The sequence below is a fragment of the Alosa sapidissima genome, chromosome 12, assembly GCF_018492685.1.
Source record: "Alosa sapidissima isolate fAloSap1 chromosome 12, fAloSap1.pri, whole genome shotgun sequence".
Taxonomy (NCBI): domain Eukaryota; kingdom Metazoa; phylum Chordata; class Actinopteri; order Clupeiformes; family Clupeidae; genus Alosa; species Alosa sapidissima.
The window spans coordinates 27,843,552-27,870,111 of record NC_055968.1 but is presented as its reverse complement, the minus strand read 5'-3'; the positions used below and the strand labels follow the sequence as shown (position 1 = coordinate 27,870,111).

The following is a 26,560-nucleotide window of genomic DNA, read 5'->3' as shown; positions in this document are numbered from 1 at the left end:
TGCAGACTGACCAATAATTCTGCCATGGTCTCTGACCCTATAGCTAGCCACTGCTACGTTCTGTCACTACTGTTTTTTTTTTTTTGTTATTAATTACAGATGATAAAGACGTAAGATTCTTGCCATTTCGTCGGATAAACACTTCTACCTCGCATTCGTTGGAGATAAACTTTTTTTAAATTAATTTGATGATTTCAATTATTAAACTTTGGAGCAGGTTCGAGTATGAATGGATCCACATGAGTTTTCATTGTTATTAATATTGTGGGATAGGCCATTTTGTCTTCGCGGAGGTCTGCGCTCTCGAGTGGGCCTTCTAGTTAGCAAATTAAAATGAGTGTGATTGAGGGAGGAGAGAGGGTGGAGTGTACTGCTCGCGCATGTACGCTTAATTTCACGTTAATTGGGATATACAGAGAGGCTGCGTGGAATGCTGCCTACGCACAGTTTCATACATCAGGATTTTTTTGTGCGTACGCTACTTTTCAGGTTTGCAATTACGCAATGTTTTAGTATGAAATCCACGCAAGTCTTTGTACGTGAGGCCCCAGGAGAGCTCTCTTTCCTTTGCTCCTGGAGAAGGCCCTGTGTGTTAGGATAGGTTGGTTGTAGGAGATGCGTCCCCAGCATTGGTGGAGAGCCATGTGAGGTAGCACCTATTAGTTTTGTTTTACTTACTGCTTAAAAAGTCAGTGCAGTTCCATTACCCTGAGAGGGTGAAGTTTGTCATTTAATGTGTGAAAAGCATTTAGAAAATGTTTAAAAGCATACCAGACATAACAGGAGAAGTGTGTTTGTACATGCATGTGTGTGTGCATGCACATGTGAAACGGGTCACGGGAAGTTTTACTGGTTCCCCTTAACCTCACATCAACAGCTGTGACTTTTCCACCACGTACTCAGCGCTTCTGTCTTAACAGTATAGAATGTGTTTTTATGTGTGTTGTAACAGGCAAAGCTCTGCCAGAAGTCTTGCACACAGTGAAAATGCACTGTAATAAACCCATACAGATTGTCTGAACTGCACTGTCAAACACTACCAGTTAAGAGGATGCCCATGACCCTTGACCCTCCTTGTGATTCCCCCCGTGTGTTTGATGTGGTCTCTAGGGAGCGTGCCCTCAGCGCCCAGCAGCAGCGTGGCGTCGCCGGCCCACATGAGCCTGCCCGCCCACAACGTGCCCGACTTCTCCTACTCCAGCAGTGAGGACGAGGAGTTCTACGATGCCGACGAGTTCTCCAGCACCTCTCCCAAGCACTGCACCGAGTGAGTCGAGCTTAGAGCAGCGGTCCCCAACCACCGGGCCCGGGTCGCACGACATTCCTAACCGGGCCGTAGCCTACGACATGAGTTTTAAAAAAAAAAAAAATACATAAACTAAACTCAATTTAATTCGCAATAATGTCACGTTTTTACATGGCATAGGCATATATGCAGTTGTTTGATTGCACGCATGTTTGCATTTTGCAAGGTCTATTTTCTTACGTCTGTCTGTCCCCGCCTTCAACACTTTACATATTGCCTTAAGCGCTGCGCAGCCTCAAGTCGGCTCACTTCACTTGATCAGTTCTTGGCGAACGGTAGTGTCACACGAAGTTAGCTAAACTGCTAGAATGAGCAACAAAAAACAAGCATATTTCATCTTTAGCAGGTCACTGGCCAAAGTCACCGTTAGCATCACATTTTAGTGATGAGGACTGGGTGTCAAAACTCGCTTACCTGTGTGACATATTCAGGTTGCTTAATGACCTCAACCTGTCACTCCAGGGGAGAATGACGACTGTCTTTAAAATGGCAGATAAAGTCGCTGCATTTAAAGCCAAGCTTGATTTGTGGGGACGACGAGTGGACCAGATATGTTCCAAACAGTAGTGGGGGTTTTGGAGAGACTGAGGCAGGGCCCTTTCTCTCGCAGCTGGTGCGCGATCACCTTGTTGCGCTTTCAAATGAGTTTGAGCGTTAATTCCCATCCTCCCAAAGATCCACGGCAAACCAACGAGTGGGTCCGCAACCCATTTGTTAATATCCCGAATAGTCCTAACTTGTCAGCGCAGGAGGAAGAGCAGTTGATCGAAATTGCAAATGATGGTCTTAAGAGTGTGTATGAAGAAACCTCTCTGGCGTGTTTTTGGATCAAAACCAAAGCAGAATATCCCGAGATAGCGTTTTCAGCGCTTTTACGGCTGCTACCATTTCCCACCACGTATCTATGCGAGGCCGGGTTTTCGGCAATGACTGCAACTAAGACCAAATTGCGCAATCGACTGGACATTTCAAACACATTGAGGGTGTCACTGTCTTCCATCACCCCCAGATAGAACCTTGTTGTTGCAGGGAAACAAGCACAGGGCTCCCACTGATTATATTCGTAATGCACGTTTAGTTGCCATGTTTTGTTTCCCATATTTTGTTAAGCATGTGATGGATGTGATGAAGCACTTGATAGATGTAGCTTCAATATTCATAGTTAATATTGTTAAATTTTCACTTCTTCAAGTTCACGTTTTTTTTAAGAGTTCGTTACCTTCACTGTTCATTCACTTCACTATACATAACTGGAGCTAGTTCTTTTCAAGTAATGCATGCACATATGGAACATGGACCCCCCGCCCCCGCCGGTCCGTGAAAAAAAAAAAAATGGGAATCGAACCGGTCCATGGTACATAAAAGGTTGGGGACCCCTGGCTTAGAGGGCATCGAGGGAGTTTAGAGTTTAGCGAGCCAGGCAGAAAGTTAGCGTCAGGAGAGCCAGAGGACAACAGTCCGTTGTTGGCAAAGAAAACACCACTGCCTGTATCAAATGCTCTGGTGTTGGCATATGTGCCTGCTTGAACACAGACAGAACTGGAGTAGAGAAAGTGACTAAGCATTTATTGAATGTACAGTGAAAGGGAGATGCATAAGAACATTTACTAGCTTTGTTATGTGAACATCTCCCTCTCTCCCTCTCTCCCTCTCTCTCCTCTCTCTCCCTCTCTCCCTCTCTCCCTCTCTCCCTCTCTCTCTCCCTCTCTCCCCCTCTCCCTCTCCTGCTCCAGGACTCCTACCACCCTGCCCAGTGCAGAGGGTCCTACGCTGAAGCGGCCGGACACCAATGAGTCCCTCAACTCCTCCATGTCCAATGGCACTACGGATGCAGGTACAATCACATGCACACACACATATCCAAACACAGCAAACCCCCCCCGGATGTGTTCTACTAGGCAGCCAGCCAACGCTTGTACATGATCTGTTACATCTCGTGCGTCCCATCCCTTAGTAAACACAGCTTTTTGTAAACACACTGGGGGCACAACAGCAGTCGGAAGGTAAACAAACGCATCACGGGTTATGTGTGCTCCACAGACCAGTTTGACAGCCACGACGAACGGGACGATGACGGCGAGGGCGAGTCCGTGGAGGAGCACAAGAGCGTCATCATGCACCTCCTCTCGCAAGTGCGCCTGGGCATGGACCTCACCAAGGTAAGCCACAGCACCAGCCCATGCGCTCGGGCTGGCTTTCTTTGTCCACTTCTCTTCTGTTGTGCTGGGTTTCTTTTCTGTCATTTTCCCATCATCCCTTCATCCTTGGGGCAGCCGTGGCCTACTGGAGGGTTGCCAGTTCGAGCCCCGACCAGTGGGCCGCGGCTGAAGTGCCCCTTGAGCAAGGTACCTAACCCCCTCACTGCTCCCCGAGCGCCGCCGTTGTTGCAGGCAGCTCACTGCGCCGGGAGTGTGTGCTTCACCCTCACTGTGTGTTCACTGTGTGCTGTTTGTGTTTCACTAATTCACCGATTGGGTTAAATGCAGAGACCAAATTTCCCTCACAGGATCAAAAAAGAATGTATACTTATACTTCAGCATCTGTCATGTTTTGCCCTTAATTGGCCTCTTGTCTTTCTCCAGCGTTGTGTGTTGTTTTTTGTCTCTTTCACACACCTCATTACCTTTTCTCACTGTCTGCCTCATACACATCATTTGCCTGCCAGTGTTTGACATGACTTTCTGCGGTTCTCTCATTTTCACCTCTCTCTCTCTCTCTCTCTCTCTCTCTCTCTCTCTCTCTCTCTCTCTCTCTCTCTCTCTCTCTCTCTCCTCTCTCTCTCTCCTCTCTCTCTCTCTCTCTCTCTCTCTCTCTCTCTCTCTCATGACTGTGTGCCTCTCTGATTCTCTTTGCTGCTGCCTCCTCTTCAGGTGGTGCTGCCCACGTTCATCCTGGAGAGGAGGTCGCTGTTGGAGATGTACGCCGACTTCTTTGCTCATCCAGATATATTTGTCAGGTACAGGAGCTTTTTCTCTCTCTCTCTCTCTTCATATTGCACCTTTGCGTGCTATGTATGTCTGGAAGTGCATATCTAACTGTTCAGTGTAGTTAGACATAAAGAAATAAACTTAGTATGAGGCAACAAACCCAACAGAAGGACGACTCCTATCACTCCCTTATTAAACCCACAGACACATGGTAAGCAATCATCATTAGGTGTTTGTGTGTGTGTGTGTGTGCGCGCAGCATCGCAGACCAGGCAGAGGCCAGGGACCGCATGGTGCATGTGGTGAAGTGGTACATGTCCGCATTCCACGCCGGCCGCAAGGGCTCTGTGGCCAAGAAGCCCTACAACCCCATCCTGGGAGAGGTGTTCTTCTGCCACTGGGATCTGCCTTCTGAATCAGATGACCCAACCGCCTCGGTAAGCATCTGCTTGTTTTGGGAAGGCTGTTACCGGTCAGGATGGTATAGTACAAATGTTATTACCACGATAATATGAGCTGTGGAGAACCAAAGACTTGCTCTGTATTGCTGAGAGAGGCCAGTAAGTATTGGTCAGTTAGAGTGTGTTTGTATCTTATTCAACAAGACTTGCAGCGTCCCCAATGTCACATATTCTCTTTCCGGTCCTGCTCTCCAGGAGCCTCTGTCGGAGGGTCCAGTACCGGGGTGTGGGAAAAACAGCGTGTCATTCGTAGCAGAGCAGGTCTCTCACCACCCCCCAAGTGAGTATACCAGTACACCACCTCCATACACACACACAGATACCAAACACACTTCATACACATGCTCACAGCTCTTGGTGTGTGCTTGATGGCCTGAATGATCAGGCCTTAGACATAACATTCTGACTCTGAATCAGCGTAAACAGATGAATTGAGCTTCCCGTCTGTTTCCTCTCACGCAGTATCTGCATTCTACGCGGAGTGCCTCAGCAAAAACATCCAGTTCAACGCCCACATCTGGACCAAGTCCAAGTTCCTGGGGATGTCCATCGGGGTCCACAACATTGGCCAAGGTAAACAGAAGCAGATTAGCATCATTTGCCTAATAAAGACTGCAGTCTGCAGTCAGAATCACATACTTCATTTTCTTAAGCTTCTCCCATTCTTTTCATTAGAGCATTAGTTAAAAGGCTCACCGGCTTTAACCCCACTTAGCCACAGTTAAAGGGTGAAGTCTCTTGTTTCACCTCATCAGTTGTTTACCAGCAGCATTCAGCTGCTTGCTTTGCAGCTGCAAGACGTTGTTGTTGTTGTTCTGCTCGACAAGCTTTTCTCAGCGAATGGCTTTGATGGACAGGGCCACTTTAATTATGCTGCTCTCCTGCGGTGACAGGCGAGATCTGCAAACATGAAGACTGCCTAGCAGAGCATCAGTAACATCATTTCACTGAAGCTAGAACGAGCCCAAGCAGTCTGTCACTGTAGAGTCATGTTTTATTTACCACGAAGAGACAAACTCTATTTTGAGTCTGCACACAACAAAGTCTGAAAAAGAAACTCGCTGAACTTTGTAGGAGGGAAAATGGCCAAAAATCTTGTTGGTGTTAACTGTCTAGACCAAGTACTCCCCCATCTGACCTTTTGCAAGTAATCATTATTGTAAAATGTTCCATCTTTAATATCAAGGTTGACTAGAATTAACTGTGTAATATGCGGAGTCTTGCCAACTTTAATTACTTTTATCTTAATTAACATCTTGGATGTCCCGTCATTATTTAAATCCAGAATGCTGTATGTTCTTGACTACAAGTGTGTCTCTCTCTCTCCCTCTCCCTCTCCCTCTCCCTCTCCCTCTCCCTCCCTCTCTCCCTCTCTCCCTCTCCCCCTCCCCCTCCCCCTCCCTCACTTACTCACTCCTCCCATACTTGCATGTTCTTTTCTAGGCTGTGTGTCCTGTCTGGAACATGATGAACACTACATCCTCACCTTCCCTAACGGATATGGCAGGTAGGCCGTATATTTCTTGTCCTCGCTTCCTCACAGACAGGATTGATGTGGTGCTGGTTGCTGCCCTGTCTGGTCTCTCCTGTTTGTCATTTTAGCTGGTGGGCATTCTGTGCAAGAGACCCTTGTTAACTCGGTGGGCCAGGTGGTGTGTGTTGACGGGTGTGTCTGGTTTGTTTGTCTGACCTTTGCCCTTTGTGTGCACAGGTCGATTCTCACCGTGCCGTGGGTGGAACTGGGTGGCGAGTGCAACATCTCCTGCTCCAAGTCGGGCTACAGCGCCAACATTGTGTTCCACACTAAGCCCTTCTACGGTGGCAAGAAGCACCGCATCACAGCCGAGATTTTGTAAGCACACACACACACACACACACACACACACACACACACACACACACACACACACACACACACATCAGAAAAGCTTCAACCCAACAAATGAGCTTCTCACTGCCTTTATGCACTCATAAAAGAACCTGTTATTACACTGATACAAAAGTAACAGTGGATGGCGAAGTGCCTGAATGTGTATGCAAATGCATCCCTTTTTAATATGTTCTTAGCAGTATACTTCCTAGGTCTTCTGTTTGTAATTGCAAGAGCATAAAAGTAATGGGCTTGCGTTGAGTGCACAGTAAATCTGGAAAATAAGGTTTACTGCAAAGCACATATTGTCAGCATCACTCTGACTCCACTTAAGGTTTGAAAGCACAGATGGTGGTTTATAGTGCTGAAATCTGTGTTCTTCTCTTACGCATGCATGTGTTTGTTTTTTCGCAGCGCCCCTAATGACAAGAAATCCTTCTGCTCCATCGAGGGCGAGTGGAACGGGGTGATGTACGCTAAATGGGCTTCGGGGGTAAGTCTTCACAGGGGCGGCAGCTGCTATTGTGTGTCCTCAGAAAACTCCGTTTAAGACGGTGTCCCTGCACAGTTAATTAAGACGAGCTAATGTGATGCGCGAGTTGGTGCATGCTGTCACAGGTGCTCGGTAAAGAGGAAATGTAATTGTTTATTGTTTACCTCCAGGAGAACAATATATTCATCGACACAAAGAGAATAGGCATTATCAAGAAGAAGGTGAGGAAGTTGGAGGACCAGCTGGAGTATGAGTCTCGAAGGTAAGTCTTCACTAGCCTGGCTCCGCCCTCCTACGTACTTCCGCTCAATTTTCATTTTCCTTCAGTACGTCGTCTGGGATTTCGGTTTATTCGCGGGTTTTCTCAGGCCAAATTTTACCTGTCAAATCAGCGAACAGAGGGGGTGGCTGAGAACGATGACGTTGAGGTTGTGCGCTAGTTTGAGCATGACGTACATCACAACCAAACGTTAGCGATTGGTTATGGCAGATCCAGAGTGGCTCTGGGCAGATCCAATAGTTTTCAACTTCAACAGAGTACTCTCCTTCAAGGAAGTTAACGCTTGGCAATGGAAAGTGGCCAGACTCTATGTACATTATGAAATGTACGAGTGTCTGGTAGGACCAGGCTAAGTCTTCGCCCTCAGGCAGGGGTCTAGGCCCTATTGCCGTTCCAATGCTCCTCTGTAGAGTTGTACCTTACACCACTGGTGGGTCATTGTTGACTAACATTCTGAATAGCAAAGGGAAATGCCCATAATATTGTATCTTTCAACATTTCAGACCACACACGGAAGGTTTTTTGTTCGGCCCTTTAAGCTGCCCTGTATTTCACAATTATTTCTGTTTTCTTTTTCTTTATTTGTTGTTGTTGTTGTTGTTGTTGTCTTATCAGCCTCTGGAAAGATGTGACCTTGAATTTGAAACTCAAGGACATTGATGCGGCGACGGAAGCCAAGCACCGGCTGGAGGAGAAGCAGCGGGCGGAGGCCAGAGAGAGGAAGGAGAATGAAACGCAGTGGGAGACCAGGGTGAGTGTCCCTTCTATGGCCCCCTCTCTTAAATAATATCACGTGCTACGCAGGCATTACATCATATCCTGTGCTTTGTACACAACTCTGTTCTTGTGGATTGTTGTGTCACCAGTGATGGGTACAGATAATTGTGAAAGTGCCCTTTTCTAAGTTATATGCCTTTTTGTTTTAACAGCCTACTGATGCAATAAGCCTTTTCACAGCCCACTGATGCCATAAGTGGTGTATAACTTAATGTAACAGACCTTTTTGACTGCCATCAGATAAGGATATACCTTGTTCATAGGAAGTGAACACCATCGTCAAGGAAAATTATTGTGTAATGGGTTCGTTTCAGACTCTGTACAAACAATTTTCTTACTGGCAGTTTTCTCAGTTGCACATTACCAGTCAGTCATTAAGGAAGCATACTCACCTGCCATCTTTACTAAACACCCCCTTAGTATGTTCAGTACATGCATGAGTATTTTAGGTTTTTGTTTTGATCAGGATCCTGTGTTTCCTCCCTCCACAGCTGTTTCATGAGGACGGCGAGTGCTGGGTGTACGACGAGCCCCTTTTGAAGAGGACGGCGTCACGGCACTGAAGCCAGCCCTCCTCTCTCCCAATCCCCCCCGTCCCCATCCAAGACATGTCCCGCCAACACACTCGAGTCTTAATAAGAACTCTATTCTCCTTTCGCCAACCACTTCTCTCATCCGAGCTTTGGAATGAACAACTGGCCTTTTGACGTACACACACACACACACACACACACACACACACACACATATACACACACAGCTTAGCATTTTTGAAGTTAGAAGAGAAAAAACATGGAATGATTTAACAAGTGAAAAAATAAAGAGCTCAATAGAAGAAACATAAAGATAATGAAGAAGGAAAAAAAAAAAGATGTTTAACTCAAGTTCTTGCCAAACCCCACCACTCTCTCTCCACCTCCCCTTTAAGAATAAACCCTTGAATGATTAATAGAGTAACGAAATAAACTGAACACTTTTTGAGACACGAAACTGAATCAAGGCCCTTCAGCAACACAGACAAAATTCACAGGTGAGGACCCCCACCCATCACCACCACCACCCCACCAACCACCTCCCCTCCCCTCCCCTAAGGTTCCCTCTGTTCCATGAGGAGGGTAAGAAAGAGTGGAGTAAAGTGGTGTTTGTGTCGATAAAACCATGGAAACAACAGCGTTCTGTATCTCAGGGAAACTGGTTACTGAGGATCGAAGGCTGTCCCTGGAAAAAAAATATTGAAGGCCTTATAACGGTGGACCCTGGCGAAGAGGGGGAGAACTTGGCTTGCCTACAGCTATCTGCAACTATTTATATATATATAATATATTCTAAATATATATATATATATATATATTTAGAAACATGATATATTCTTTTTATTTCCTTTTTTTTTTCTTTCTTGCAGGCAATAGTATGTTTTAAAAACATGAACTTGAAAACTATACATCAGAAACCATTCCATTCACTCGTAACATTTTTTTCTCATTTTGGAGGAAAACGATATTTCTCTGCCCCTGGTTCCTTTCTGTTAGACCCTGTGTCCATGTAAAAATTACATGATGAGGGTCTGAAGAAGAAAGGCTCTGGAAAATATGGCTGCTTCTGCAAGAGGGACAGAAAAGGGGACGACCTACCTTGTATTGATACAAACCATACTAGCTTTCATGAACAGTTTTTTTTTTTCCCTTTTCGTTTTTGTTTGTTTATGTGTTTGTTCACATTTCTCATTTTTTCTTTCCTTCATCTGATTGGATAACATGCCTCACTGCCTCAGTGAGGCCGACTTTTATAGAATGCTGCTTGAGTGCCCAAATTCGGTCAGTAGTGGATGTGAAGACAGGTTATGGTAACAATAGTGTTGTCCGTAAGATATACATCATGATCTCGTGTTCGCCATATGTCTGGATTTTACGTACTCTTGCAAGGCTACACCAGAATATAAAAAGCACTTCTGTGTGATGTCAAAATTGTAGTCTAAATAAACACAAGGTTTACAAATCAGTGCATTACACTGCTGTGACTATGTTTAATGAAAAGCCTTTTAGTTTCAGTTTGTATAGGATGTAATATCTTGAGGGATCATCTGCTTCTTGGAATGGTTCATTTCATCAGAAGTATTTGCACATATTTGCAACTACACTATGTGATACAGTAGTTGTGTTCATGTTTGGAAATGCATCCGCTGATTGAAACGTCTGGGTTTTCATCTTGGCACACTTCTGCTGCACACATTTAAAAAAAAAAAAAAAAAAAATATCAACATGAGTGTGTGCAGAGAGGAAGTTGGATTTAACACTTTGGATTAGATGTCCCTCACTCTCTGTGCTGAGTAGAGGGAGAAGTCTATTCTGATGGAATTTGCTCAAAAAAGCCATTTATTTTTATTTCATGTAGTCTTTGTAGATGAAAACGAGGCCTTGCCATATGCATTTCACTTTCACCCACTATCGCTTGGGAGGGAGCAATCCATGCAAACATTTTTATTTCTCCCCAAATCATAAACGTTGATTGTACCATTTTTTTCCTTCCATTTATTGATGCATAATATTAAAAGCTCAATGAGTTGACTCATTTTTGTGTCATGGCAATTTATACATGTGGCTTGGCTATGCTTTCACATGTCTGCAATGTAAACTGTAGGAGCCCTTTGTCTATTACTATAAAGGTATGTCCATGCTTATTCCAACTGATTTCTGGGAGGATAATCCTGGAATCAAAGTTCAAGAATATGATTGTTAGGCTATTTGGCAATGAATGAATTTTGGGTCCTTGTCCAAAGACATCAATTTGATCTTGGGAGACTGCCTCTCTACTGCTGTTGGTCTGCAATGTACAGATTGCCTGTAGGGCAGGATCGGGCAAATGTTTTGGTTGTGGCCAGCCTTAAGAGATTATTTCTCCAATACCCTTTTATCTAAAAAAAATAAAAATAATTAATAGTCTTTCTTGGTCATTGTTACTGCTCTTATAGTACGTTTTTTCATGTGTTCAGAGGTGGACAGGCAGAAGTCCTGACATGTATTCTTTCAACCTGTGCACTTAACACAGGTGATGTCAGATGTCACTCATTAACTGATATACCTGCCTGAAGAGTTGTGCTAATTAGGATCAGCTGGTTTAGTGACCATTCAGTACACCAGCTGATGCTAATTAGTGAAATCACCTGTGTTAAGTGCACACGTAGAACAAATAAATAGTGGTAGTAGGTCTTTTACTTTACACATCTGGACAATGCCTGTCATATTGATATTGATTAAGGCCATTGATTTATGATGTCTATACGGCTCTGGCTCTGCAGAGACATCATCGCCACCTGGTGTTTAAAAGAGACACGCGCAGGCCAACCTCCCAAGATGCAACGCGGCAAGGCATATCTATCCCATAAACCAATGCGCTTTGACAATATAAAAGCAAACTCGACCCGTTGATCAGTCTCATTCTCCATCGAACTAGGTAAGTGAAAGGAACTGGTAGAAGGAAGCTCTTACTGATAAAGTATCATTTTAGTACTTTGTATTATTTTAGTTAGTTTAAAAGCTCCTGTGAACGTATCTCATTGTTTTGGTTGTTATACAAAGCTTTTGCAAGCCTTTTCTCGATTGCAATCGTCAACCTTCATTACCACGTGTGCACCGGCCACGCGAATGGCTAATATCAGTGTTACCTATTATACTTAGCATTTGGTACTTAAGAAATCTAATGTTTGAGCTTTAATGGTTTAAGTATTGATGTACTTTCTATTTTAGTTAACTTGTGCCGTTTTTTTTTTTTTTTTTTTTTTTACCTTAGTCATGAGTGCTAAATAACCCGCCTTGACTTTAGCAGTTGACTCATTGGGCAACGTTTAACGTTACCTTTCTGTGACCATGCAAATAATACATAAAACAAACAATCATAGGACTGCTACCCATGTTTTACTATGATGATAATTATGTTGGTAGGGACATCTGATTAAAGTTGATGAATGCCAACTTCTCTGACTAGCATGGGCCTAGTGCATCCATAGCTGCCCAAAACGCTTAGCTGTTGGCTAACGAACGACCTGACCTGTCCAATGATTTTCCCCTACAGAGTCCAAACCATACACTTTCCTGATTAACTTAACTGCAGGTAAGAAATTGTCCTTTTACTTGTGGCGTGTCCAACGTGAGCAGTCAATGCTCATTCATTACCAATGATGAGTACATGTATAAGAGTAGTGGACAGAAGTGATTTCTGAGCACTTTTTAATCTGAGGTCTTATTGTCAATATCTGATGTAAAGATCATGTCTCCTTTGCTTTAAATATGTTCGTTCTTTTTTTGGTAGCCTCAGACTACAATTGGCCATGGATCATCCACATACAGGTATTAATTGCTATATTGAATAGCTGCCTTTAATGAATTTCTTTGATCGCTAATTCTGTGCTGTGCTGCTATGATGAATCCTATTTGCTACTCTTGAGAAATTATGATGAATAACAACCACCTCGTTTGTGTTCCTGAGGCACAGTAGTCATGCATTAAAGCAATCTGGAGCTGCAAATGAAGGTTACATTGATTTATTGTCTTTTTTTGTTCCCCTTCACAAGGTGAAACATCAGTTGTCTCACTGGTAAGCCATCTCCTATGATTAGGTTTCATTTCACTTGCTGTATTATGATGATTTGTTAAAAAAAACATTGGGAATCTCTCTGAATAAGAGTGAAAGAGAATCTTTTTCTGAAACGGCATCGACATGTATGTGTTGTAGTGATCTTGCATGTTGTGTTCTAAAATCGTGTAACTTATGTCCCAATAGGTGATTTGGAGAATGGTGCTGACCTTGAATGGTAGTTGAGCACTTGCTACATTGAGCCTGCACCACTGGTTCAGAGGAGCTGCTATTATGCCCACATTTGGTAAGTTGTAGCATTAACAGACTGCTCGTTGTAGTATTGGTACAATGATGACAGCATAGTTCAGCTTATTTCCCATGACGAACCAAGAGCATTGTCTTTCGCTCCTATCTGAAGTGTCGCTGCAATATTGTGGCTGGTGCTATTGCTGCTGTAGGTACCTGACTTGTGAATGTGTTTGGCTTTTTGCAGGAAACTTTATTTCTTGCTCTATCCATGTTAATGGTGAGTATTGAGAGAATTATATTATATTACAGCTCTCGGCAATACAGTGATGACCGCATAGTTCAGCTGATTTCCTGTGACGAACCAGAGCATTGTCTTTCGCTCCTAGCTGATGTATTGTTCTATTGGTAGTACTGCCCTGTAATTGGCTTTAAATTGGTCTAACGTATAGTGTCTTGTGTAGGGCTTGGTGAATGATCGCCTGGAATGGGGAGGGGCACATGTCCACCCCGGGTTGCATTGCCAGAACCACAGGTAATTAATGCTCTATTTGTTCTAGCTTCTCATGGGTGCAATCTGAAAATGATGATTCCGAATCAGGTCTCTGATCTTTTTGAGGATGTCTTGAGTTACTGATTCAGGTTGCATTTTCTTGTTGCTGAATCTGACTGGAGCCTGAATGTTGCTAATGTTCCAACTCTCTTCATAGCCCAGCCATGTATGCTGTTCCTGTACCATCTGTCCTTGAGGGCATAGGAGACTGAGTGGACCCAGGATGTCTTGTAAGAGGTAAGTGTTATGTGATTCATTCCACCATGTTGTGGTCTAGACTGCAGACCTAGACCATGTATGATGATTCTATTCCTCGTACTGACTTTCCCATGAAGTTAGTTATTAGCTCTGTCTGACCTGGTCCATGTAAGTGACTTAGACTGCCAATGGCCCGTATCTGGAATCTAATTTTATTAATTTTCCCCATAGGGTGCCACCCACAACCTTGTGTCCAGTTGTCCACCTTGCTGTTGCATTGTGCAGGTTTGTCTAAATGCCACACTTCTGTATTTGTGGAGAAATGTCTCGGGTTCAGTGATTTAACAAATGTCTGACCTGAATTTTAATGTGGACATCCTTGAAACTGAGTCACCCTCACAGTTGAACTTCATATGACTGCTGCTTTGATTAGCTTGACAATGGTTTTCTATCTTTTTACAGTATCCTGGAGGCTGCAGAAGACAACCAACTGAAGGTAAGCAGTTACCCAGTCTCTTAAGTTTCTGCCTGCCTGTGATGTAAAGATTCTGCCAAATGAATCAGCTGATTATACCCCTTCCGTTCCATATTCTCTGAGGTTGGCCATTCTTGTGTCCTTTAAGCTTCAAGTATTAAAAGTTATTTAAAGACTTTTCTTGTTGGCAGGTGTGGCTACTTTAGCTTGACGATGGTTCTTTACCTTGCTACAGTATCCGGGAGGCTGCAGAAGATGGCCAACTGAAGGTAAGCAGTTAGCCAGGTCACATAAGTTTGTCTGCCTGCCTGTGATGTAAAGATTCTGCCAAATGAATCAGCTGATTATACCCCTTCCGTTCCATTATATTCTGAGGTTGGCCATACTTCTCTGTGCTTTGAGCTTGAAGTATTTTGAGTTTTTAAAGTGTTTTCTCATTAGCAGGTGTGACCTCCATTCAAATCGGTGGGTGAGGAAGAAGAAAGTGGTTTCACTTGGTGCATCGATTTCAAATGTTCATTCTAATATTTTCTAAATAAACTTTTGAACTTGTATTGCGTATGTGTGTTAATTTAGGACCAACAGCCTATAATAAATGAAGGTTTCACTTTAGTTTGAAAACTAAAATTTAGAAGGCCTTTTATAGGCAAGGCAAATCCATGTCCATACATGGGGAAGGTATAAACGCTGTACATCAGTGGTTCTCAAACTTAGCGAGTACCACCTCAGAAAACAATAGGCTCTCCAAGTACCACCACTATGACTGCATTAAAATACAGTAGCGTAGGCCAATTTAACTACACATTTTACATTGTACATACTGTTGAGTTTCTTCTCAAGAAAGACAAACTAGTTTAATTTTTAACTTCAGTGATCTTGTCAGTTATGGACTTTGGAAGTGACTAGTCTTTATGAAAGAACACCTGAGTACCACTAGAGAAAGTCTGGTACCACAGTTCGAGAACCACTGCTGCACATAAACACTGGACTAGTAGGGACACGTGTCTAGGTAAGGCTGCAGACAGTTTGCTGCTGAATAATTCAGTAGTGTGAAACGAGTCATTTTTTTTCTGAGGAAGATCTGCTAGATGTAGGCGATGTAGAAATCCTTTGCTTCTGAATATGGTCCCATCCAGCACCGCCGGATATGACGTCAATATGAAACTAGCGTTTCCTTACGCTCTTATAACTAAACGCTATCAGATCGGTTGGTGGTGCAATGTATGAACGGGCATCCCCACAGCTGGTCAGGGTACCTCCATGAATGTGTTTTCTGAATAAGTGATTCTCATTTTGGCTCTAATGTTTCTCTTACGGTTGTTGCCCGTATTCTGGGCTTTATCGGTTAGGGCAGACTTCTTCCATTTTGATAGCATATCGAACGTTTCTACGTACTATTTCAATTACATTTATTGTAATATCTGGGAGGGGGAATGCCAGCCAAATCAAGATGATGCGACCCAACAAGGTAAGCTATGTCGTTTCTGCAGTATGAACATTTTCAGGAAAAATATTGAAGTGACAACGTGACATGCCTCAGCTGGTTGTAACGGTACGATTTGATATTACGACTGTTGAGATCAGTTTGCAGCTCAGTGCATTTTAATGACTGGAATGTTTAGTTTAATTTTTGGAATGACTCGTGCCGTGACTATTTTTTTGCTCAGTTTATTTGTGGTCACTTTGCAGGCGAGACATGCCATATGTTTGCTATAGCTCTGAATGCTCCTGTTATGCATGCATACCTATTTGTTATGTCTTTTCAAGTGTAATGAATGGCTCACTAGACTAGATTCACTTCTCTTCCAGTTCCAGCTAGGGATCTGTGGCCGGGATTCCCACAAGATTATATCCGTATGCTCAATGAATGGTACTGTAGTCTGGGACAGTGTTGCGAGTCCGGTGACTGTCGGATTACAAACAATATCACAGGTATGACCAATGTAGAGCAAATATATGTGGTTTTCCACATCCTCCTGAACTGTAATTCTATCTTCAAAATGAATCTGATGGTTGACAAAAGAATGTATAATCTTAAAATTTGCTACTGCTGTTATTAGATAATGTTTCTCTTTGTGATACAGGTTACTACTGTCTGGCATTGATAAGGCTTTTTTGTTGTTTTTAATTTTGTTTTTTTTGTCATATACTTCAGTCTTGCCTAAATAATGTTTTTTGATTATATTAAATGTTTTTTATTATTAATATTATATGATTGTGTGTGCATAACTGTCCAGGACTTGCCAGAGACCTCCAGCAAAAGCTTCATGGGCAGCACCTGGCCCAAGCAGTGGTTTTGAAAGCCGTGCAGGGCTTCATAGAAAACCCAGACTCCAATAAGCCCCTCACCCTCTCCTTCCATGGCTGGTCCGGCACTGGAAAGAACTTTGTGGCTCGAATAGTGGCAGACAACCTGTATCGTGATGGGGTGAAAAGCGAGTGTGTGCGTCTGTTCATCGCCCCCTTCCACTTCCCTCACGTCAGACTCGTGGACGTATACAAGGTTGGTCGGCCGAATAGTTATCATAATCTTCTCAGGGATGCTTTTGTTAGTTAGACAGGCAGCATGCCCAGTGTCATGACCTCCCAATGCTACGTGAGCAAGTTGCAACATTTTACTCACTCTTTGATACGGTTGCACAATGTGCTCGTAATACAGACAAATCACAGAACATTTTGTGGCAGAAATCCACCGTCCATGTGCATTTGTGCATGGACTCTAACCTGTCCTTGATCCGAAACGTGGGTGGAAATTCTGCAGAAAGTGACCACTAAGTTTTACATATCTTATAGATGATGCAACATTGAGCTTTGAATTAATTAGTCATTACAGAGGGCCACTGCTTTATTTATGAATTCTACTTCTGCCTGTGTGATTTTAGTAAATAAAGATGAATGAATATAGAATAAAGGTTATAATATAATAAAGGTTCACTGTGTCTGCTTTGAGTTGAATTCTTGGAATTCCTGTTCAGATACAGTTTTTTTGAAAATGAAAACAGTGCTGCATGTTAATGACCGGTTTACCCATTGTCAGTGTCCGTTATGAAACTGTCCTGCATTCAGGTCTCTCAGTGCATAGGCTAAAAGCGGGCTGTTTTTATGTCAGGGTCAGCTTCGGGAGGCTATCAGAGACATGGTGCTGCGGTGCCCTCAGACACTTTTCATCTTTGACGAGGCCGAGAAGCTGCACCCAGGCCTCATCGACGCCATCAAGCCCTACATGGACCACTACGACAACGTGGATGGGGTGAACTACAGGAGAGCCATATTCCTCTTCCTTAGGTCGGTTGGGTCTCCCTCAGTCACTTTGGTAGACACAGCTCACATACGGGGAGATAGATGCATGCATTTAAGTCTCTGTCTACAGGACTTACTTACAGAGTTACAATGAGTTTGTGATTCAGAGCAGGCAGTTCATATGTATGCATATGCAGTGCAGTGTGCCAATTTCAATCTCCTAAAATAGCAAAATAATACCAGTCATATTATTACAGTAGACTCAATTATTGAAGTTAATTTTTACCTCCTGCATGATTTCACACTCGATATTTGGTCTATTGTGTGTAAAATGTAATCCATTTGATTTCTTGGGTGTGGCTCATGTTTTATAGTAATATAGGTGGTGCAGCCATTAATGAAGTGGCACTGGACTTTTGGCACTCTGGCCAGAACCGAGAGGACATTGGAATGGAGGATCTTGAACACCGGCTACGTGCAGATGCAATGGAGGCACAAGGTGATCAATACCACTGTCTGTACCTGCATACCTTTGACTTACTCGTTTGACTTACTCATTCACAAAGAGCACCTTACCTTACCTTATGCACAGAGGACCACAGGCTCAGTCCCTGCTTCAGTCATTGCAAGCGCACCTGATTGATTAATCACCCACTATGTGGATACTGTTTTTTAGAATTGATTTAGATTAAGTTTTATTTAGTATAATTTGTATTTTAGTATATTTAGTATATTCTTTATCTTTTACAGTCCTTATTGCTTAGTTGTGTTTTTTTATATTATATACTTTTAATTACTTTTTCTGCTGTTAGTGAATGTGTGTGTGTATGTTGTCTGTATGCTACTGTGACCTTGAATTTCCCCTAGGGATCAATAAAGTATCTATCTATCTATCTATCTACCTGCACTGTACATTGCACAAACCATTTGAATATTATCTGTTTTTAGCAATGGCTTCTATATTGTAAGCTGTGACGTCACTTGTACAGGGAAGTTATTAATTATTAAATTGATTTGATGTAATGATGTTTTTTCGTTGAGTAGGTTTTGACTGTTGAAAACAACATTATTAAAAAAAAAAAACCATTTTAAGTATTTCCATTTCTACGTAGCATTACCAATAGCAGGGTAAATCACATGTTAGTTTGTAAGTGTGCTTTGCTGACACACTATTAACTAAACAAAACATTTTCCCATTCTCTTTATAGGCGGTTTTTCCCAGAGTCAACTGTTGTCAGGCCATCTGATTGACTTCTTCGTGCCCTTCCTGCCGTTAGAGTACCGGCACGTCAAGCGCTGTGCCCGGGACGCCTATCTCGCACGAGGCATCCAGCCCATAGAGGCCACTCTGGACGAGGTGGCGAAGGCTATGTTGTATGTGCCCAAGGAGGAGAAACTGTTCTCAGCACAGGGCTGCAAGTCCATTCCACAAAGAATCAATTTCTTTTTGCCCTGATTGAGCGCCTCGTAAGCAGCCCAAAGAAACATTACCTTGAAGTATTGGGGTTGTAGTTGACCGCTCAATTTCAACACAAAACCAGCCTAATAGTTGTTCGACATGTGAATCCCCGATTACCCACTGCCAATGAACAGAGCGATGGGGAGTCTGGTTCAAATCCCGGACAGTTTTAGTCACTTTTTTTGCCTTCATTGTAACACTACTGAGTTTGTTCAATTGTCATTGTGTAGGCTTTTAACCATAAGCACTTTGCAATATGAATAAGAAGTTTAATGTAATTTTACTTTATATGTTTATCTTTTTATACTGTCAAACTCAGCATTCACTGCAATGCTGGTACTTCTTCTAAAGACCCATAGTATTGATGTCCTACTGAATGAGAACATTGAACTGAACAGTTTACCATCAATTTGTTTACATAAGCTGTTATTTGACATGGTATACTTTTTGTACAAAGAACTATACATGCTAGGTGAACATAACCACTGTTACATCCGTGTTCTTTTTATTATGTGGTTGTCTCACTACATGTTGAGTTCAATTTGTGCCAAAGTGTGTTACATAATCCCTGAATGCAGGGGCTGGGTTTTTTTTTTCATGCACTGGAGGTCAGAGTTTGCACAAAGCCCTGATATAGTCATGTCAAAGTTATTGTAAGTGTCCTAGATTATCACAGTTTTTGTCTGTCTCTTCAGAATTTAATATGTCATTTAAGCTTTGAATGGTTATGTTAGTTGTGTATTTGCCCATTTCAGTGCACTTAAATGCATGTTTAATTACTTCCATGTTATTGCAAGCATGGGGTTCTTTTTGATGGGATATATTTGTCATTCTTGTCATTCCTATGATTTTATTACACTAACTTGGATCACCACGATTAAAATCATGGCAGCTTTAGCCCTGCAGGTCTTTTAAGTCCTGTAACAATCTTAAACCTTGCATGATGTATTTAATATGATTGGGAAATAGGCTTATTATAAGTGTGCCAAGTGTTATTGGAAAATAACATGTCTAAACAATGATTTAGTATTTAAATTATCCTAATGCACTGCGGTTTTACCCCATGTTGGCATTTATATGAAATAGTATAAGAATAATGTGTAATATTACTACCTTAATGTTTTTTTCTATCAGTGTTTCATTGCATTTGGCTGTGGGAGACCAAATTCTGAGATCGGGCTAGGGGATCCTTTTTTATTCCTTGTTTTATTAAGCTTTGTATCAAGAGCCACGGACATATCTGATTTTCGTGGCTTTGGTCTTACTGTGAATTATCAAGGGGTAGGTCTACATGTGAGGATAAAGAGAAATAAATAAGGCTGGTGAGTTGTCTAGTTGCTGTACAATGTGCTTTTCATGTAAACCTCATCGTGCTTCTATGTGGTTTTGCGTTAAGGATTGGTAGTACGATTGTTATGGCTAGTTTAATGTAATGGTAGTACATCGATTGATTTTGTATCCCAGTAATCCCAGTAAGAGTTGTAGCCTCATCATCCCTCTGCAATGGATGGATAGGCGCGTAGACCAATGTGTCAGCCAAACGCGTGGTCGCCTTACATTGGTCCAAACAACTCATCTGTGATTGGCTGGAGTCGGCACTGGTGTCTCCTCTAGCTGTCGACCAATGAGAAGCAGACATCTGTTCTGAGAGGAGAGGAGAGCCTTTGCCAGTGAGAACTGTAAAGGCGATTGATTCCAACTCACGCTTTGGGAAATTAGGAGCTGGTGTCCGTGCATGTGTTTGCAATACATGCTAGAGAGCAATTACATTCAAATATTTACATCGTTTTCAATAGTGGTTGCATAGAGTAAACATGACCACGTTATCCTTGCTGGTCATAGCCATTTCTGCGGCTTTGATAGCTGCAGAATCATCTGTGTATTTCCGAGAACAGTTTGAAGATGGTGAGTTCTAGCATACCTTACATTTTTGTTAAGCAACGAAATATTTATTTAACACTGTCATTTAACTAAGATGATATGATGATACATGTTAAACGAATTGGTTAGCTCTCGTGTCTTCGTACTGGCAGTCGGCTAGATTCAGCATCGATGTAACTACTGCGTTCATGTTAGCTTAGCTAATGTCAGCCTGTCTGTCCCATTCGGGTGGCCGGAACAGTGTCAATTTATGTGTGGCTAGTTACAACGCGTAAGCGTTTATATATGGTCTAAGTATGTATTTTGCAATTCCGTGTGCACATCAAAGACTGTAAAACCCTTAGCTATTAGGTCCTTATCTATTCTAGGCTAAATTACATCAGTTCACACACTCACGGCCATTCCTCCTAAAAGAACCTCCGAGTCTTAAGGTTTTCGAGAAAGGCCATGACACAATTTCACTACAAGTCCTAACCAGCAGCTGTACTATTTGTCTATTGTAGACGGCTGGGAGAGCCGATGGATTGAATCCAAACACAAATCCGACTATGGGAAGTTCGTACTGTCTGCTGGGAAATTCTATGGTGACTCTGAGAAGGATAAAGGTGAGTTTGTTTATGACAAAATAACTGCGCTACAAAATACGCTATGGGAACATGAGGACAGTAGTAATTCATGACTAGATGAAAAATCTGATGCATCCACATTTACATCCACAAGTACTGAACAATTGGAAAAAAAAATGCAAATATTTGTCACACAAGACAGGTTATCATATTATCCTTGCTGCCACACCATAGTGGCACAGTCTAGCCAGTGTGTGCAGTGTATGCACAAGTACACCTAAGACATTCTCATTTCAACTGTGACGAGCTTAACGGCAAAGGTGAATTCAAAAGAGTATTGTATTCATTACTTTTGCCCTTATAGGCCTCCAGTCCAGCCAGGACGCCCGCTTCTACTCCCTCTCCGCCCGCTTTGACGACTTCAGCAACAAGGGCGAGCCACTGGTCATCCAGTTCACCGTGAAGCACGAGCAGAACATTGACTGTGGCGGGGGCTACATCAAGCTCTTCCCCTCCAGCCTGAAGCAGGAGGAGATGCATGGCGATTCTGAGTACAACATCATGTTCGGTAAATGTCTGCGCACTGTTCTCTGCACCCTCCCTGACGGCCCCTCTGTGTAGTGTTCTCGAGGTCTCTGGGGGCATTATGACATGTCCATGGTGTTAATCACCTAACTTTATAAGTAACTGGGACAAAAAAAAAAAGGCCCTGGACTTTCTTCCAAACAGGCCCACTATCATTTGCGCACACACACATTAGCAGAGGTGGACATCCCAGTTCCAGAAAGTAAAAGTCCTGCCATGTATTCTTTCTACCTGTGATTAGCTCATTTTTGCAGTGTAATATATTCACACTTGCAGGACCGTTAGACTTGATGTCATTGACAGTTTTAATCCTCAAAATATGAATCAGTTTCCCTCTGCTTTAGACTTCTGTCTGGAATTAATCTTTCATTCTGAATTGCCTCTAGGACCTGACATCTGTGGCCCTGGGACTAAGAAGGTTCATGTGATCTTTAACTACAAGGGCAAAAACCACTTGATCAACAAAGACATCAGATGCAAGGTGAGACTGCTTACAGGCTCATGCTGTCTTGACCGCAAAAACATTTGCAACTGAATATCAAGATGACACAAGTGATGACCTGAAAAACAGTTGTTTGTTTGTTTGTGGTGAAAAGGCAGAGGACGTTCTGTAAACATTATTACATCCATATCCCAAGACTTAGCTTTGAACTTAAGATCACAGCACAGCACAAGTATGTCTGCCTGTCAGTCTGTCTGGCTAATCCCTTAATCATTGTTTTCCATTGTTTTTTTGATAAGGAGAGAGTAAGCCTAGGAAAAGCCAGTGCTATTTGACAGCTCTTTTGCATCATTACGGTGAACAGATTTAAGGCTTTAATCACTCTATGAAGTTGCCAGTGAGCTATTTTTGGAACAAAGCCATCTCCAGAGAAACTACCTTAAAACTCACACACACCCAGTCATCAAATACCTGAGTATTTCTCTGACACCTCTCTCTAGGATGATGAGTACACCCACCTGTACACTCTGGTGGTAAACCCAGACAACACGTACGAGGTGAAGATCGACAACAAAAAGGTGGAGTCCGGTAGCCTGGAGGAGGACTGGGACTTCCTGCCACCCAAGAAGATCAAGGACCCCGAGGCCAAGAAGCCCGACGACTGGGACGAGAAAGAGAAGATCGACGACCCCGAGGACGCCAAGCCCGAGGTCAGTCATTTCCTGTGTATTAGCCGCATTGTGTATAAGCCGCAGGACAGTGTTTTATGCAAGTTAGAAGAAACAAACCATATTACCGGTAATACCATATTAACTGCCCCCGTGTATTAACCTCATAGCTGAAGAAATGTTCCAAAATCAATGCATAAGCTGCGGCTAATAGTTGGGAAATTACGGTATGTTTTCATAACTCCATTGAAGACACACACAATCTTCCCTGGGCTGTAAATCTACCTCTGAATCACGTTGATTGAAGGGGTAGGGTTCTTTAGCATCATTGCCAGTGTGAAGGATGTTTGATCTAATGTTGTTGTTTTTTTCCTCTTGCTCTGGCTCAGGACTGGGACAAGGCTGAGAACATCCCTGACCCTGACGCCCAGAAGCCTGACGACTGGGATGACGAGATGGATGGAGAATGGGAGCCCCCCATGATCACCAACCCTGAGTACAAGGTGTGGAACCACACGGTTTTATTTGTTTTCATTCATTTCCATTTTGATTCTGAGGTCTACGTACATGTAGTTTTGTTTTTCAGATGTGGAGAAGTCCTGCTTCAGAAAGTAAAAGTCCAACCATGTATTGAATCTACCTGTGCACTTAACACAGGTGATCGCACCAATTAGCTGCTCTACCTGGTTGAAGAGTTGTGCTAATTAGAATCAACTGGTTTAAGTGAGTTGTTGGCACAGATATGTGGTAGGACATTACTTTCTGAAGCTGGACTTTTCCACCTCTGTTGTTTTTAATGGGTGGGTATTCAGTAACCATACCCGACAGTGCAGTATAGTCCAGCACTGAAGTATGAGTGATGGTGACCGGACAACCCCCTCTGAAAGTTATCGACATGTGGCTGGTCATGAATTGGCTATTGTTCTCTTTAGCAGCACACCCAGAGTTTTAGATCAGAAGCCAACAGGTTTGTTTGCTGTTCTGATTATCTGAATCTGACCGAGACCTCACTGTCTATTTCTTCTTCTTAACAGGGTGAATGGAAGCCCAAACAGATTGATAACCCAGCTTACAAGGGCAAATGGGTCCACCCCGAGATGGACAACCCTGAGTACATCGCTGACTCTGAGATCTACAAGTACGACAGCATTGGAGTCATTGGACTGGACCTTTGGCAGGTGAGATCACTTGGGCCCCAGACATTACATTCATCCCATAAGAGTGTGGTTATGACATGGTGACCGGATGCTAGTTCTCATGTCTGGGGATGAATAAGTATACTATTCAAAGGCTAATAGCAATTTCCCAAGGCTAACAAAGGCGAGGCATGCTTGATAAGAAAGATAAGCTCTGGACTGATTTTTGTTTGATGTAAAAGTGATGGTCTTTTGATTTGCCTTAATCTCACAGGTAAAGTCTGGCACCATCTTTGACAACTTCCTCATCACCAATGACCCCAAGCTGGCAGAGGAGGTCGGGGATGAGACGTGGGGAGCAACCAAGGTAAGCTTGAGGGCACAGAGTAGCTTTTTTTTTTTTTTTTTGAAAGTTAGATGAAAGAAGATGACTATTACTACTACGATTACAATTATGATTACTATTACTATTACTTCATCATTTCCTCTAACCCTTTAGATTCTCTGAGAATGCATGCATGTGTTTACAAATATTTCACCCCTTCCATAACAGGGCCCAGAGAAGAAGATGAAGGAGGGCCAGGAGGAGGAGGAGAGGAAGAAGCGTGAGGAGGAGGAGCAGAAGAGGAAGGAGGAAACCAAGGATGAGGAGGAGGAGGAGGAGAAGGAGGAGGAAGAGGAGGAAGAAGAGGAAGATGATGAGGAAGAAGAGGAGGAGGACAAGGAGGAAGACACAGACTCTCAACTGAAGGATGAGTTATAAAGTGGGCCCAGGGACTGGTGATGAAACGGGCCACCGAGGGGAAATGGGGGGGGTGAGGGTTGGGGTGGGGGGCATCTTTGGTGGGGCTGGGTACAGCAGAGAACCACACTGTGCTGGACATTCCTTTTACTAACGACGGCCATTTTTGGGAGGACATGGGCTTGGGTTGACTCATTGGATTTGGTTCTAGGGATTGTTTTATTTTGTAATTTCTTTGTTTTGTTTTGTTTCTGTTATTTTTTATTTTTTTGTGTGTGTGTGGTTGGTTTCAGCAAATTCTATTTAAATATATGTAACTTTAAATTTGTCAATCATGGAATTTAACTCAGTGATCATCTGAATAAAAAGAGGTGGGATGGTGGTTTGAGGCAGAGACAAGAGGAGTAGTGAATGAAGAGGCAAAGTGAAATAACATTTCACCTAATTAAGAATATTCTATCTCATTCAGGTGTGTGTTAGAACGATTTCTGTGTATTTACTGAAGGTCCCACAGACACATTTGCTGTATGTCAAATGGACATTGTTCATTTTTTGCTCTAGCATCTAAGACACTTCTTATACCTCATTGTTCATCTCACATCATGTGTGTTAATCTGTTGATCCTGTCTAAAAACAGCAGGGCCCTAGCTTGCTATGTTAGCTAGCCTGTGGCTATAGTGCCATATACCTGCTTGCATATATGGGTCATCAATCTTTTTATAACATAATTAAGGTTTTTTACTCAAACTGCAAAAAAAGGATCATGCCGGTGCCTGGTGTTGGCGGTTTAACTAGGTAACCAGTAAGTACACTTGGGTAAATTCATGTGTCGCTTTCTCAAAGTTTAAATGAAGTTCTAAGTCTCAACTTACCCTCTCTCAGAGAATGTCAGCTCTTGCCCCTCCACATGCACCATCCGCGGAGCGATGCAAGCTCACCGTTTAGGACAGTTAACTTCCGGTGTCTTCTCCACAACCTGTTAATTTCTCCCCATACACCATCCTTTCCTCTACTTTTTCTCTCTGAGCCATCACAGCTTTCTGTTAAACCTTTCTATCTCTTCATTCACTGGGGAGATGTGGGTCCTGTTGCTCCTGTCGTATCATCTCCTTGCCTCCTGATTTTGACCTGAATATGCACTGCTGCACTCATCCACAGTCCACCCAGCGACACAGGAATTTTTGGTTTGTTTTTGTTTGTGTGCTAGTTTATTTTGGAGATCTATTTTGTGTCTGCATAGGGGAGTAAGCTCATTGCATTAACTGTACGAGGTGGAGAGGGATTCAGTGCGTTGAGTGCGTGCTGTAAGTAACTGTCCAATAATAAAATGTTAAAAAAGATGCTATTCTGTGTCTTTTAATGATGGCAAGTGTGTATATGAGATTTGACACTGAGTTATGCAGTCACATTTCTTGTGTTGTTGCTGTCAAGGGGAGGGGAATGAGTGGATCAAATGATCTATTTTACCATCCAACTTAAATGTGTGCACTCAATTTGGCATATAATGTATGGTAACAGAGAATTAATCTGAATCTACTGACAGGCTAACAACCATGGGCTAATGCAGCACACTTCGGTTTTGTCCTCCACATCTTGTGGCTTATGTCCAAGACCAAGTTGGTCTGCATTGGGGCAACAGACAGTTCCACCTTTTACCACTAGAGGGAGCCAGAAGGCTGAGAG

At 42.9% G+C, this 26,560-nt stretch overlaps 3 protein-coding genes, 1 long non-coding RNA gene and 7 other non-coding genes across 16 annotated transcripts in view; all 11 read left to right on the top strand.

The window, feature by feature from the left end:
• osbpl9 (oxysterol binding protein-like 9) overlaps nt 1-10,682 on the top strand; it is a 34,092-nt gene extending 23,410 nt beyond the window's left edge. For all 4 annotated transcript variants that reach the window (XM_042058198.1, XM_042058197.1, XM_042058200.1 and 1 more), the window contains 13 exons: nt 1,111-1,267; nt 3,040-3,140; nt 3,347-3,465; nt 4,177-4,262; nt 4,493-4,670; nt 4,890-4,974; nt 5,157-5,267; nt 6,138-6,201; nt 6,406-6,546; nt 6,979-7,057; nt 7,228-7,319; nt 7,953-8,088; nt 8,606-10,682. In XM_042058198.1, coding sequence (XP_041914132.1) covers nt 1,111-1,267; nt 3,040-3,140; nt 3,347-3,465; nt 4,177-4,262; nt 4,493-4,670; nt 4,890-4,974; nt 5,157-5,267; nt 6,138-6,201; nt 6,406-6,546; nt 6,979-7,057; nt 7,228-7,319; nt 7,953-8,088; nt 8,606-8,677 — 1,421 coding nt within the window. In that variant the 3' untranslated portion in view covers nt 8,678-10,682. The remainder of the gene's footprint in view (nt 1-1,110; nt 1,268-3,039; nt 3,141-3,346; nt 3,466-4,176; nt 4,263-4,492; nt 4,671-4,889; nt 4,975-5,156; nt 5,268-6,137; nt 6,202-6,405; nt 6,547-6,978; nt 7,058-7,227; nt 7,320-7,952; nt 8,089-8,605) is intronic.
• Nucleotides 10,683-11,346: 664 nt separating this feature from the next.
• Nucleotides 11,347-14,710, top strand: LOC121677692. 2 transcript variants are annotated; one of them, XR_006021077.1, is made up of 12 exons: nt 11,347-11,564; nt 12,183-12,221; nt 12,420-12,457; nt 12,682-12,704; nt 12,891-12,990; nt 13,180-13,212; nt 13,397-13,467; nt 13,643-13,722; nt 13,915-13,968; nt 14,146-14,179; nt 14,350-14,427; nt 14,603-14,710. It is a non-coding gene; the product is annotated as an uncharacterized LOC121677692 (long non-coding RNA). The 2 variants fall into 2 exon arrangements; XR_006021078.1 differs by having other exon boundaries at nt 14,600-14,710.
• LOC121678598 lies at nt 12,019-12,100 on the top strand. The gene has a single exon (XR_006021280.1). It is a non-coding gene; the product is annotated as a small nucleolar RNA SNORD74 (small nucleolar RNA).
• LOC121678612 lies at nt 12,281-12,350 on the top strand. Its single transcript, XR_006021293.1, has one exon. It is a non-coding gene; the product is annotated as a small nucleolar RNA SNORD75 (small nucleolar RNA).
• LOC121678593 lies at nt 12,740-12,822 on the top strand. Its single transcript, XR_006021275.1, has one exon. It is a non-coding gene; the product is annotated as a small nucleolar RNA SNORD79 (small nucleolar RNA).
• On the top strand, nt 13,026-13,111 carry LOC121678601. The gene has a single exon (XR_006021283.1). It is a non-coding gene; the product is annotated as a small nucleolar RNA snR60/Z15/Z230/Z193/J17 (small nucleolar RNA).
• LOC121678599 lies at nt 13,251-13,333 on the top strand. Its single transcript, XR_006021281.1, has one exon. It is a non-coding gene; the product is annotated as a small nucleolar RNA snR60/Z15/Z230/Z193/J17 (small nucleolar RNA).
• On the top strand, nt 14,213-14,284 carry LOC121678597. The gene has a single exon (XR_006021279.1). It is a non-coding gene; the product is annotated as a small nucleolar RNA SNORD47 (small nucleolar RNA).
• Nucleotides 14,464-14,536, top strand: LOC121678596. The gene has a single exon (XR_006021278.1). It is a non-coding gene; the product is annotated as a small nucleolar RNA SNORD47 (small nucleolar RNA).
• Nucleotides 14,711-15,117: 407 nt separating the features above from the next.
• tor3a (torsin family 3, member A) lies at nt 15,118-26,324 on the top strand. 2 transcript variants are annotated; one of them, XR_006021076.1, is made up of 7 exons: nt 15,118-15,626; nt 15,968-16,090; nt 16,396-16,661; nt 17,268-17,443; nt 17,773-17,897; nt 18,607-19,002; nt 26,314-26,324. XR_006021076.1 is itself a non-coding variant. In XM_042056586.1 (6 exons), exons 1-6 carry the CDS (start codon nt 15,461-15,463, stop codon nt 18,852-18,854), a joined length of 1,104 nt encoding a protein of 367 aa, XP_041912520.1. In that variant the 5' UTR covers nt 15,118-15,460; the 3' UTR covers nt 18,855-19,648. The 2 variants fall into 2 exon arrangements, 1 of the variants encoding a protein (XP_041912520.1); XM_042056586.1 differs by lacking the exon at nt 26,314-26,324 and having other exon boundaries at nt 18,607-19,648.
• On the top strand, nt 20,519-26,217 carry calr (calreticulin). The gene is made up of 9 exons (XM_042056585.1): nt 20,519-20,762; nt 21,242-21,343; nt 21,669-21,872; nt 22,276-22,370; nt 22,832-23,041; nt 23,389-23,502; nt 24,034-24,177; nt 24,410-24,502; nt 24,689-26,217. The coding sequence occupies exons 1-9, from the start codon at nt 20,672-20,674 to the stop codon at nt 24,896-24,898; spliced, it is 1,263 nt and encodes a 420-aa protein (XP_041912519.1). The 5' UTR covers nt 20,519-20,671; the 3' UTR covers nt 24,899-26,217.
• Nucleotides 26,325-26,560: the final 236 nt, after the last annotated feature.

What these genes read in the sequence shown, in the direction of transcription:
- tor3a (XM_042056586.1), top strand. Translation starts at nt 15,461, where the DNA reads ATGTTTCTCTTACGGTTGTTGCCCGTATTCTGGGCTTTATCGGTTAGG. An exon ending in AGATGATGCGACCCAACAAG is followed by an intron (nt 15,627 to 15,967) that starts GTAAGCTATGTC and finishes CTTCTCTTCCAG; the next exon opens with TTCCAGCTAGGGATCTGTGG. An exon ending in GACTCGTGGACGTATACAAG is followed by an intron (nt 16,662 to 17,267) that starts GTTGGTCGGCCG and finishes TTTTTATGTCAG; the next exon opens with GGTCAGCTTCGGGAGGCTAT.
- calr (XM_042056585.1), top strand. Translation starts at nt 20,672, where the DNA reads ATGACCACGTTATCCTTGCTGGTCATAGCCATTTCTGCGGCTTTGATA. An exon ending in ACAAAGACATCAGATGCAAG is followed by an intron (nt 22,371 to 22,831) that starts GTGAGACTGCTT and finishes ACCTCTCTCTAG; the next exon opens with GATGATGAGTACACCCACCT. An exon ending in AGACGTGGGGAGCAACCAAG is followed by an intron (nt 24,503 to 24,688) that starts GTAAGCTTGAGG and finishes CTTCCATAACAG; the next exon opens with GGCCCAGAGAAGAAGATGAA.